A 13,974-nucleotide genomic window follows, 5' to 3' on the forward strand; every position below is an offset into this window, starting at 1 on the left:
GGATTTGTGATTTTAAATCTGATTTGAGTGTATACCCTTCTCTATTATATTTAGCAGTTTTATAAATGATTTACTGTTGCAAGAATGTTCGATATTGTTTGTAGATGTGACTTAGTTTACTGTTCAGTGTTTTGGATATTGTTCAATTGCTTCAATTTTATTAAATGTTGAATCTTCTTCAGAAAGTTTTCTAAAGATCATAATATTTTCTTCTGTTATTGATTTATGAAGACAAATTTCTAATAATTTATCCTTCAGAGCATTAGAGTTTGAACAAAAATTTTTAACTTTTCTCATTTTCCTTTTCAGAAGTTTTCCTTAATTTCTGTTCATTAAAGTTGAAAAACTTACACATTTTTTAGAAACGTCCTGCTAATTTTGCTGTAAAATTATTTTCAAGAGATTAAATGTTGTTAACATGCTTTAAAATGAAGAAAGAAATGTATATTTTCTCACAAGGTGAAGGAACAACTTGTCTCATGCCATTTTCCCTTCCTTATTGATTTTCACACCAATCATATTCATGGGATGCCAGCTTTTGTTGTCCATTTTCCTTGAACTGAGTGGCTGCTAGATCATTTCAGAGGCCAGGTGAAGGTCAATCATAATACTATGGGTCTAGAGTCATATGTAGGCCAGACCAAGTGAGAATTGGCAGATTTCCTCCTCTAAAGCACATAAGTAAACCAGACTTTTTAAATAGCAATGGTTGTCATGTCAACAATCATAAGTTGTATATTACAGATTTCATTGTGAGCCTCTATTATTAGTCCAATGATATTATCATTATATCATCAAAGGATGCAATTAGATAATTGTCATACATTTGTCTGTGATCTCTAGTAAGAAAATTTGAGCTGTACCCTAATTATCCCCATACAGCATCTATCTTCATTTTGTACGTTCCTAGTAATTTTGTTTCTATTGGTAAATCAGTATGCCCTGCGCACTAAAAAAATGGACAAATCCAACTCAGCCAATTGTCATTCTATCAGTCTTCTCTGGATCATCAGTAAAATGATGGAAGGGGTCATCAACAGTGCCATCAAGCAGCACTTGCTTAGCGGACACTCAGTTTAGGTTCTGCCAGGACCACTCAGTTTTTGACCACATTACAGTCTTTGCCCAAATATGGACAAACAAACTGAACTATCGAGGTGGGCTGAAAGTGACATCAAAACTACAATTGACCGTGTGTGACATCAAGGAGTCCAAGCAAAACTAGAGTCAATGGGAATCAGAGAGAAATCTCACCACTGGTTGGAATCACACCTAATACAATAGAAGATGGTTGTGGTTATTGGAGGTCAGTCATCTCAGCTCCAGGACATCTCTGCAGCAGTTCCTCAGGGTAGTGTCCTAGGCTGCATCAATGATCTTTCCTCCATCAGAGAGTCAGAAATGAGGCATTTGTGACTTCTCAGATACTGAAACAGACCATGTACAAATGCAGCGAGTATTGGACAATGCCGAGATTTGGGCTGACAAGTGGCAAGTAACATTTACACAACATGTAGCCAAGACTGTTTTCAACATTATTATTCTCACTGAATCACCCACAATCAACATCCTGGGGTTTCCATTGACCAAAACCTGAACTGGAATAGCCAAATCAATATTGTGGCTACAAGAGCAGGTCAGAGGGTAGGAATTCTGCAATGGGTAACTCACTTCCTGACTCCCCAAAGACTTTCCATCATCTACAAGCACAAGTCAGGAGTGTGATGAAGTACTCTCCACTTGCAGTTCCAATAATACTCAAGAAGCTTGACATCGTCCAGGAAAAAATAGCCCACTTGATTGGCCACAAATATTCACTCCCTCTGCCCTGACGTTCAGTAGCAGCACTGGAGAAATTCATGAGGCTCCTCAGACAGCACCTTTCAAACCTACAATCACCTCCATCTAGAGGGGAAAGGGCAGCAGATACATGGGAACAGCACCCCACCACACCTCCAGGCCATTCACCATCCCAACTTGGGAATATATTGCTGTTCCTTCAGTGTCGCTGGGTCAAAATCCAGGAACTCCCTCCCTAACAGCATTGTGTGTACCTAAAATAAATGGATTGAAGTGGTTCAAGAGGCAGCTCACTACTACCTTCTCAAGAGCAACTAGGGATGGGCAATAAATTTTGGCTGAGCCAGAAAAGCCACATCCCATAAATGGATAAAAACATGATTGTGGCAAACGTTTAGTATTCTTTGATTGATGGAATTTTTATTTCCTTTGGTCTTATTCCCCTGATCTAAATAAACTACTGGTCAATTTTGCCATAATCATTGAATAATTTATGTGCATCAGTGAGATTCCTAATGCCTTACAGTAGAACTTTGACATTTTAAATAATGTATGCCCTTTTAGACTTGTCAGTCTTGCTCCTCTTTATAGTTTCGTCAGTAATTGTTTCTCAATATGGAGCGATATTTCAACTGTAGACTGTTCAGTGCATCAATAGTCCTAACATGACCATCATTGATGGTAATATATTTCCAATTCAGGATGGTGAGTTTCTTGGCATAGAACATGCAGATGATGCAATTCCCAATGATCTGTTGTCCGAGCCTTGTTCCGGTGATAAAGCTTTACACCTCAGTGATTTCAGGAAATGTCATGAGTAATATATGGCATTACTTACACCACTCTGCTGTCTGCATTTCTTTTTACTATTAAGAATCAATTTTGCAAACTTGCTTCCCATCATTCAAAAGAGTATGACTGGTAATTTACTGAATTTGCTTTGAACTTGTTAAAAGTTTCTTACATTTCATCCTTTAGGCTGACCGCAATGTTGTCCATGGATGCTTTATTTGAGGGGCACCATGCTTCCTGCATTCCCCTCCACTCAGCCTGAAAAATGAGCTAGGAACACCCACTACACCAGGACTGAGACTCCTGCCGTTGGTACTCTGTTGCAACCTCTAGGAAATCCCGATCTATCCTGGGACTATAAGAAAGGGTAAAATACTGAGTGAACTCTAATCCAATCCTGTTTACACTGATGTTTTGTGCAAGGCTATAGACAATTCCTGTGAGGTGATGGGGACAAGGATTAGGAAAATTAGCGCTTCTTTGTCCTCAATAGAAATCATAGGAGCAATGGTCATTGGAGTACAGTCACCAAGTGTGTTGTAAATATTGTTAGCTTGTTGGAGCAATAATCTTGGGGAACGTGATAACCTTCATGTTAACACCCTGTATAAACAAAGGAACTAGTTAATATAATTACTGTGAGATACTCAGCTTCCACTTTCTTGTACTTTGTTTTATATTCCAAAAGAACAGTAAATCTCGTGATGTATTTGACATTGTCCATATGATTATAGCATAAGAGAAGAATTTCAACCATCATTGCTGTGCTGGAATGCTGAAAGAGCAATAGGAGACTGATTATATATCAGATAAGGAAGCTCCACATACAGCCAAGCCTAACTTGAATTCACATCATGGTGTTCTCATTATTATATAATTGTAATGGTCTCTGCACCAGTGATTTTGTGCACTGAGCAAGGGAGGAAGTATGGTCTCCCTGTCAGAAGCTCTTTTGAGCTGCTAAGGTACATCTTGAATAAGTTGTGGTTATATTGGATAGGAAGAGAATGATTCATTTGATGACATATTTCGAAGGCCTATTATTTTTAGTAGGTCCAATATATATATATATATATATTTTGATTTATATATATATACAAATCAAAAAAGAATACTTTCCAGACAACAAGAACGGCTGGTTCCTGAAAGCTATGGTTACAATGCAGTGTAACAAGGAAGAGCCAAATATTATCTAACAAGTTTGTCCCAGAAGTAAGGCAGTAGTTTCTAAACCAGCTACTGATTCTGTCCAATGATCTAGCTTAAATCCTTTAGGGTGAGCGCAGGATGAATTCTGTCATGTGAGAAATTGTCACTTTCTGAAAAACCAAAATAATACTACTGAATATTTAATGTTCTCAATAAGGTCAAGGGAATTTGTCAAGCAGGATTTTCCCCCTGAACATCCGCTCTGGCCGTTTCTTATTAAGTTATTCATTTTCAAGATTTCTTGCAAATTATTCCACAAACAGTTTTTGTTATTTCATCTTATGTTGATGTTAGCTGACTGTGAATGTAGTTGATCAGTTTTGTTGCTTATTCTTCAATACATATATCATGTTAATTGCTTCTAATGCTGTGGGATCTCACTAGCACCCAGTGATTTCTGCATGACAAGAAGCAGTCCTTTAAATATTTTTTCTTAGGCTACTTCACTGATCATTATTAACTTTCAATGCCTTTAACTTGTTGGGTATGTGTCACCCTCTGTGAAAATCCCCTGACTGATAAAAGTTAGTATTAATGCAACTTTCTACACTGGATATTCCCAAGCTTTAATTTTGAAAAGAAAAGCACATGTATTGTGGCTTAATATTTGTTGTTCTGTCCTTCCTCACAAGATAAATATATTAAAAGCAGAACTGTGAAGGCAGCTGTTATTATGTCTAAGATATTTCACAACTCAGGAAACTCACAATTTCACAATTCATTGCACAGAATGAGCCATGGCTTAAACATATCTGAAACATGTCTAAATGAAATTTAAAGTGTTGTACACATAACTGTTTAATCATACTGGGGACTCTGGAAACTGTGTGACATCATTTGTGAGGACTCACTGTGTTCATTTAGAGTAATTCAGAATCTCTTTGGTCTCGATTCTGAGCACTAACATATTTAAGTTGTTTAAAACACTCTTAAGAGATATTAACCTGAAGTTTAAGAAAAAAACAAGTTTTAATTTTCAAATAACGTTAACAGGAAATCAGTCCAGCACCACAAAGGAAGTATAATTTTAAGAATGGATTTTCATCCGCTTTAATAAGGCAGAAAGCTGCAGAAGTGACATGCCCCGGATAAAACCCTATGTCTGGAAGCTCATTGCAGCCAGTATACTACATGCACAAAATGGTCATCTGGAAGCCACTCATTCCCTGACTGTCTGAACTTCCTAAAGCTGTAGCGGCCTCCTAAAAAAAAGCTGTGAGGAGAAACCATACCCTGAAATGTGCTGTCCACAAACCTCTCAGCCTCACTGTTGTGCCCCCTGCTGCCTGGAGTGTGAGTTGCTCCAGTCCAAGTCACCTCCTGCTTACACTGTCTTTCTGACCCCAGAAGGGTCTAGAGGTACCCACATTGGGCAGGCTGTGCGAATCATAGGCCTGAGCTCCACAGGACTACCTTAATTAAATAGAATACAGACCCTTGCTGTTTTGTTTAGGCTTACTGCCTGAGAATAGATTAGAAAAATCATATTCTTTTCATGTCTGACAAACAGCCAAAACTATAATCCTATACTGTCCTAAAATCTTTATTAATGATTTATATTTCTGACATGCAATTGCATCAACAGTATTTGCATGGTGAATCCCCAACCTCCTACTTTCTGAATAGTAGTGACAGTGGAATCAGGTCCTTGTGTGTACATTCATGGCTTCACTTAAATCGTGGATGGAAAGGCTATTCATGAGGCATTCCTGTCCTTGACTTAGTCGGTCCACAGATGGGAAAGTGCCAGATTCCTGACCCACCACTCTCCTATCTGAATAAATGCTCCTGCTACTAAGCCTGACTTCCGAAGGCGTGAAACCACACCAACAGAGCAGGCATCAAGTTGTCAGGTGGGCCATAATGTGGGGAAGTGAGGTTATCCACTTTGATCATAAGAACAGGAAGATGGAGTTTTATTGTTAAAATGTGTGATACTGTCAAATGTTGAGATTTGTCGAATGTTGAGTACATTCAAACAGGAATGACACAAGCACGGACAGCAACAAATTAGAAAGGCAAAGGACATGTTTCCCTTTACTATACGTGAGCTGGAGTGAAGTGCATTGGTGTCAGCAGACAAAGCCAACCAGTCATTTTATAGTGCAAAGCACTTTGCTGGGATCACACTCCGTGTCCTCTGTGGTATTTTGAACTCTGATTAGGTATGAAGGGAGAGAATGGCTTCCCTCTTTCTACTCTAAACAGTCAATTCAGTGAGTTTTAAATGTTTAAGTGTTGTTATTCTAAAAGCCAGACATGGTTCCTTATAAGTCATTAGAAGAAACAATAATTATATTTATGGTACAGTTGGTTCGGATATATGGCAATAGTTCCATTCTCAAGCAATCTTGAGTTATAAGAAAATTATGCAATAGCTGCGCCATTTAAACCAGTGGGGCCAGAGTCATGTTATAGCCACTCCAGGTAAGGAAAGTAAACTTTCTACAAATAACTATCTAAATTCTTCAGTTGTGATAAAGCCAAGTCATGTTGAAGGAATCCTGATGAAAGGCTTATGCCCGAAATGTTGATTCTCCTGCTCCTCAGATGCTGCCCAATCTGCTGTGCTTTTCCAGCACCACACTCTCAACATAGAATCCCTACAGAATGGAAACAGGCCTTTCGACCCAGCAAGTCCACACCGGCCCTCCGAAGAGTATCCTACCCAGACTTATTCCCCTACCCTAATACTCTACATTTACCCCTGACTAATGCAGCTAATCTATGAATCTCTGAACACTATGGGAAATTTAACATGGCCAATTCACCTAACCCACACATCTTTGGATTGTGGGAGGAAACTGGAGCACCTGGAGGAAACTCACGCAGACACGGGGAGAACGTGCAAACTCCACACAGACAGTCGCCTGAGGCTGGAATCGAACCCAGGTCCTGGTGCTGTGAGGCATCAGTGCTAACCACCGAGCCACTGTGCCATCCCCAATCTTAACAAAAAGGATGAAAATTCTCTGACATGCACATGCGCATCTAAGAGCTCACACATATGTAAAGCAGGAGGAGAGATTGATCAGTTAAAAAGTCCAACAAAGTGATTAAATTGCAGAGTTGATAGATACATGCACTGGATAATTTTAAACTGGGCTCAAGGGTCTTTCTGAATTCAGGATGATGTGAAGGAATAATTTTTATTTGATTTACTGTGGAGTCAGCAGCTGCTAGGTTAGTTTTCCTGCAATTTCTTACCAGACTCACAGACCTGTAGTGACGGGGAGAACTGTGACATGAAACATCAGTATGCAGACAGGGCTTGGAACGTAAGAGCCTTGTACAGGATTCACATGGCCCTGAAGAGGTAGGGTTGATTGGCAGAGGAGCCTGGGAACTTGGAATCATGTCGTGATTTCCCCAATACAGTGCTGGCATTAACAATTTTTCCCAGTGGTGGGAACTGAATGAGGCCAATTTCAGTTTTCAAGGACTCAATCAGGATTGATGGCAGCACAACAGCCCTTGCTGCACAGCACAGCAGTGTAGGGGGATGTCTTCTAACTTAGTTTGCCTCCCTGAAGCCATACATTGGAGTTGGAGGCTCCATCCCTCAGTTAAGGGACCACCTGAAGGTTTGACCCTCTATGATTTTGATTTCCCTACTTACCTTCACTCATGCTTGATCCCTGATCCCTCCTCTCTCATTGGGAGAAGGTGACAATGTTCCAGAGCTGCTGGCCATCTGATTGGATCAACAAGTTTGGGAATCTACTCATCCCCTGCACAATGTCATGAGACAACCAATTAGGATTCTGCATCTAGGGAAGTTGTTCAACCAGTCCCACTGCCAATCAGTGCAGATTTGGATACCTCATTATGTTCCAACACTGGGATCCTGCAGCCCATGGTGAAATCCTACCTCAAAATATGAGAAAGGTGTTTATTAACTGAACAGAAAGCATTGAGTTTCTTTTCAGTTTCAATTAAGAACAGACCAAAAGTTTGACACTCAACTTTCTGGTACATCTTCTAGATCTAGTCTGATTTTCATGCTGTGAGACAATACATGCATATGGAATATATATATGAAACGGTAATTACTATAAGATTGTATTAATGCTTTAATATGGGAAAATGTTTGTTATTGTAGCATAACATAAATACTATGTGGAAGTTTAAGGAATAGCTTCAACTCTTGTTTGAGGGCTATATTAACATTTGTACAAAAGTATTCCACTTGCTGCAGTGTATGTCATTATATTCAAGATATTTATACAGAACCTTATACAGTTTAGTTCTAATAAAAGCATGTCATCTTAAAAATATGCATAAATTATGCTGAAATAAAACACAAATCTTAATTCACAAAATATTTGTAAAATCAGTGTTTTATATTTTGAGACCATCTTCCAGTTAGAAAACCTTCTAATTTTCTGAAGCTCTGCTGATCCTTCCCAGTGTATAGAGTATGGTGCTGGAAAAGTACAGCAGGTCAGGCAGCATCCGAGGAGCTGTGCTTTTCCAGCACTGCACCTTTTGACTCTGGCTCCCTAGCATCTGCAGTCCTCACTGTCTCCTTCTCTCAATATATAGTTTGCCCATTTCAAAGAAAGGGAGATTTGCATTTATATAGTGTTTCTCATGAATTCAGAATGTCCCAAAACACTTCACAACTGACAAGCTATTATGAAATGGAGTCACTGTTGTAATGTCGGAAATGGGACAACCAGTTTTGTGCGTAGCAAGCTCACAAAATAGTTATAGGGATAAATGACCAGATATTGTGTTTGAACAATTTTAGTTGAGAGATAAATATTGACCAGGAGCACTCTTCTACTCTGTCTCTTCAAAAATGCGTGAGAACATCTGTTATCCCCACTTCAAAAGAAAATAGTGCCAGGTAGCCTTAAAAACAATACCTCTGAAAATGCAGTCTACCCTTAGTGAGTTAAAAATCACACAACAGCAGGTTATCGTCCAACAGGTTTATTTGGAAGCACTAGCTTTCGGAGCGCTGCTCCTTCATCAGACGGTTGATGAACCACCTGATGAAGGAGCGGTGCTCCAAAAGCTAGTGCTTCCAAATAAACCTGTTGGACTATAACCTGGTGTTGTGTGATTTTTAACTTTGTACACCCCAGTCCAACACCAGCATCTCCAAATCATGACTGCCCTCAGTGAAGTAATAAGGTAGCAGCCTAGATTACATGCTGAAATTTCAGAACTGGGATGTGGACTTACCACCTTCTGATTCAGCACTGAGAGTGGTACCACTGAACCGCCATTTCATGTTCAAGGATAAATTGCCCAAATTATCCTTATGATGTTGTTAGATGCTCGGAGTATGTTTTGAAAATGGTTGACTGAAGCATTCATAAACCATTACTGAAAGAAAAGAACTCATTACTTTTTTCATTCACTTTATTCATTCAATTATCATTTCAGTTAAAGGAAATTTTTCAACATGACACAAAATCAGAATTGAATGCTTTGCTTTTCTCATTAATATTGGTAAGATTAAATAGCAAATAACATTACTATTATACTGGCTAAGCAGTTACACATGCGAACACAACTGCTCATACAAATGATTTCAATAATAAAGCATTAAAATTCCCTATAGGTGATCACAGTTTCTTTATTTTCAGGCAACAGCTAATTGAATATAATAAAATCTGGCAACACGGTGGCATTTAGTTATTACTCTTTAATATTCCAGAATATAAGAAATTTCATCTATACAGATTGCATTGTCATTTCAGCGCTGCAAAAAGCCACTAAAATGAGGAATCAGGAATTTTAAAGTCAATGCAGAAAACCTTTTTTAAGGAATGAACAATCACAATATTTCCTCTTTTTAACTTTTTACAAATCAGCAATAAAATCTCCCTAATGTAAATTGCAACACATTTCTGATGTAAGAAACGAATGTGATGGATAATGCTGGAAGCTTAAGTCACTGTGAAAGTGATTCACATTAAACAGGCTATTTCCATTATTTAGCGTTAGACTTACGATCAAGTCCTGATTGAATTTGTCTGCTTTCTTTTCAGATATCCCCATTTTCCTACATATTAATGAACAGATTTCATCTCAGTAAGGCAGGTGGCAGGAGGCAGCTGCAAGAGTTGCACCCAGCCACTATGACACCCCAGTTAACTGGTAATTGTAGCTGCCATTGAAAAGCTCTGGCTCTGACTGTTCCTGCCCTCCCAAGTGAAGGAAAGACATGCTAGCAACCAATAACAACAGGGTAAAGTTCTGTGTTCTATTGGTAGTGATGGCACTTCTGAAGATACATCATTTTTATTTAATTGTTTTTAATTATCAGCTGAATGCTGGTAGCATCGGTGGTTAAACATTCTAATCCCAGTCAGGGTCCCTCACTATGGATAAGAGTTTGGGTACTGAATGGCAAGTTGGACAAAGAGAAATTTGTCGCCTGAAGACAAGGCACACATCTATGAAATGTGACATATTTTAACCAAATAGTCACATGAAAGTTTCTGATCTTGCCAGAAAGAAGTGCATGAATGATAAGGAATCTGAAGAGGGTAAAAGCTACTGCTGCAATCTTAACACTAACCGTAATCATCTAACTTTGATTATAGTAATTCCTCAGCCAGTCAGTTCGAGGAAAGAACATTTAAGAACAACAATGGCATGTAACACTGGGTAACCAGAGCCTTGGAATAAGTGTTCCACGTTGACCATTTCTCTGCCTCAGCTGTTGTATTGCATGGAGGTTTCAATGAAATATGGGGCAGGTGAATAGATGTGTCAGGGCTCTTTCCCTTCATCTATACAGGAGGAAGCCCAGAAGTTTCCTCTTGACAACAGTTGCTACATGGTAGAGAGCAGCAGTGGTGATGGAAAAGACCACTTAGACGTGGAGTGGTGAGGATGCGAGTTATTCAACAGGAAGCTTTACCTAAATTTGTTTCATTGAAAAAAAAATGGTACTTTTAGGTATCCTGGAAACAATCCATCTCCTCCATGGTGACACTTGTATCTTTTCTGGTGTTATCTGTGCATTCTTTTCTTGATTCTTCTTTATGAGAATGGGTCATCTGGTCAAATAACTTGGTCAGGGCTGATATTTGAAAGCCATCACGAATTCTCCGGGCAGCAAACGCATACAATACAGGATTGATGCAGCTGTTGATGAAAGCTAGAGCTCCAGTAATGAAGACGCCACCAGTATAGATGCCATTTAATGTTTCCGATATGGCTTCATTTGATGCACTAGTCATCAGGGCTGCGATTGAAATCATATTTAAGACATTGTGAGGCACCCAGCAGATGAAAAACACAATCACCACGCTGCCAATCACCACCCCAGTTCTGTTTTTGGTTTGAAAGCTCATACGTTTCACCTTCCTCCCAATGCAAAAGTAACAAATGGACAGCACTGTAAAGGGAATAACAAAAGCCACCAAAGTTTGTAACACTGTGCAAAGGATTTCCTCCTTATCAGTTTCAAACTGCATGTACAGGCAGTACTGCCGTCCAGTGTCATCAGCATCCACCACCTGGTAAATAAGAGTAGGAATTGAAAACAGCAAAGCCAAAACCCAGACAATGATCACCACCTTCATGACAACTGTGTTCTTCCTCCATCGCTGGCTGGCAAACGGGTAAATGACAGCCATGAAGCGTTCAATACTCATCACAGTGATGAGAAAGATGCTTATGTACATGTTGCAGTAGATGATGTAGCTCAGGAACTTGCAAAGTGGTTGTCCAATAGTCCAGCCTTTCACAAAGGTGTAGATCCACAGAGGCAAAGTAATTAAAACAAGCTCATCAGCTATTGCCAAATTCAGGATGAGCATTACAGTGGGGGATCTTTGTTTCTTCATGGTGAAAAGTATAATCCAGATGACTAGTGCATTCCCTGGCACTCCCACGAGGCAAGCTAGGCTCAGGATGATACTCGCCGCAGTATTTTGAGTGTTGAACAATTGCTCTGTCCTGTTGCTACTTGACTCCATGGTAGCGGTCTGCTGTTCTTCTCAAATCTAAGCAAACAGTTACTTTCATAGTTTCCTGCAGGAGCTGCTACTTCCTCATTGAAAGTGAATCGTGCAAAGCTCAACAACTTGTAACCTCTTCAAGTCGGCTTGTGTTATTTGCATAGTCTAGCTGCCAGAATTATTCTAGTCAGTCACAGATCAACTAAAAGAAAGAAAAGCAGAATATGCCGGAGAAATTCAGCAGCATCTGCAGAGAGAGAAACAGAGTTCATAACATCTTTGACAGAAAGTTTGAAAACCACAAATAGAATAAATTACGTTTTCTTCTATAGAATGCAAAGTCATCATTGCCCCATAGGACCATAGGACTGCTCATTTGTTAGACTGATGACAGAATAGTAAGCATTGAGGACGTTGGGAGGCTGCAGAAGGACTTAGACAAGCTGAGAGAGTGGACAAAGAGATGGCAGATAGAATACAATATGGGAAACTGAGATTATGCACTTCGGTAGGAAGAATTGAGGCATGGACTATTTTCTAAATGGGAAAAGACTTTAGAAATCTGGAGCACAAAGGGACTTAGGAGTCCCACTTCAGGATTCTTTTAAGGTTAACATGCAGGTTCAGTTGGCAGCTAGGAAGACAAATGCAATGTTAGCATTCAATTCAAGGGAGCTAAAAGCAGAGATGTACTGCCCCAGCTGTACAAGGCTCTGGTCAGACCACATTTGGAATATTGTGAGCAGTTTTGGACCCTGTATCTTGGGAAGGATGTGCCGGCCTTGGAGGGGATCCAGAGCAGATTTACCAGAATGATCCCAAATATGAGGGGCTTGTCTTATGAGGAAAGGCTGAGGACTCGGGGTCTGAATTCAATGCAGTTTAGAAGGATGTGGGGGAGGGGGGAGTGGAATCTGATTCAAGTTTGTAGAATACTGAGATGCCTAGATAGACAGGGAGAAGATGTTTCCACTAGAAGGAGAGACTAAGACCCGAGGGCACAGCCTCAGGCTGTAAGAACAACTCTTTAGAACTGAGATGAGGAGGAATTTCTTCAGCCAGAGGGTGGTGAATCTATGGAACTCATTGCCACTAAAGGCTGTGGAGGCCAAGTCAATGAGTGCATTTAAGATAGAGATAGATAGATTCTTGATTAATAAGGGGATCAAAGGTTAGAGAGAGAAGCAAGAGAATGTGTTTGAGAAATGTATCAGCAATGATCGAATGGTGGAGCAGACTCAATGGGCCAAGTGGCCTAGTTCTGCTCCAACATCTTATGGTGTTATGGTCTTTAACTATTTTCTACCAATTAAGTGCGATACGTTTGTAATGTTGTTGAATCATGCTAATCAGGGAACTCAGCTTGAATCGCTGGAATGTATTACAAGCTGTTCTGAAAGATTATTGTACAAGATAATCTCAGGGGCCACGAGGTACTGCTCAACGATTGTTTATTGAGCCAACATTGGGAGAGTCCACACCAGAAAAGATTCTGACAGCACTCTAACTCAACAAGAATTTATCAGATATTTGTACAGTGCAAGACATGAAGGCAATACATTGCTTGAATTCCAAAATGGCTTGTTTTCAATAAACACCTTGATTTTTCCCCATTCCAAAAGTAGCAAGGCAGCGTTACTCCCGGTTTCACTATTTGCTATCTTCCCAGGGCCATCCTCTCTCTCTCTTTCGTTTCCATCCTTGATTTGTCTTTTTTGACGTGGCATGGAGTCATCCTCACATTCCATTTCCAGATAAGACCTCTGGGTTAATACTGGTTCAGCCATGTTGCATTTTCACAGAAACTGTCTGTCTGAGCGTGTTTGTGCAGTCTTAATAATTTTCTCTTTTAACCTGACTGTTTTCTTGAATAAGAATAAATGAAAACTGAATCTTAAATGATGTATTTGATGTATTGAGTATGAAGTTAATTGCCTCATCCTCATCCCCGCTGGAATTTCATGTAGACTTACAAGTTAATTCATGTCATGCCAAATTTCCCCCTAACAAAACAAATGTGCAAAATAGTGCAGGACTAGCTCATTTCACCCTCAAGCCTGCTCCATCACTCAATTAAATTATGGTGAATCTGAATGTGACTTCAACTCCACATTCCTGCTGACCCTGGCTAAGCTTTTTAATCAAATATCTGTCTGCTTCTATTTTAAACATATTCATTGACCCTGTTTCCATTGATCTCAGGGGAAGAGAGTTCCAAATGCCCACAACCTTCCAAGAAAAACAA

General features: G+C 39.6%; 1 protein-coding gene across 1 annotated transcript; it reads right to left on the bottom strand.

Annotated features, from left to right (window-relative positions):
- Positions 1-9,174: 9,174 nt before the first annotated feature.
- LOC122558681 (leukotriene B4 receptor 1-like) lies at positions 9,175-11,778 on the bottom strand. Its single transcript, XM_043707468.1, has one exon. The coding sequence runs from the start codon at positions 11,745-11,747 to the stop codon at positions 10,719-10,721; it is 1,029 nt and encodes a 342-aa protein (XP_043563403.1). The 5' UTR covers positions 11,748-11,778; the 3' UTR covers positions 9,175-10,718.
- Positions 11,779-13,974: the final 2,196 nt, after the last annotated feature.

This window comes from Chiloscyllium plagiosum, chromosome 17, assembly GCF_004010195.1.
Source record: "Chiloscyllium plagiosum isolate BGI_BamShark_2017 chromosome 17, ASM401019v2, whole genome shotgun sequence".
Classification (NCBI taxonomy): Eukaryota; Metazoa; Chordata; class Chondrichthyes; order Orectolobiformes; family Hemiscylliidae; genus Chiloscyllium; species Chiloscyllium plagiosum.

What these genes read in the sequence shown, in the direction of transcription:
- LOC122558681 (XM_043707468.1), bottom strand. Translation starts at nt 11,747, where the DNA reads ATGGAGTCAAGTAGCAACAGGACAGAGCAATTGTTCAACACTCAAAAT.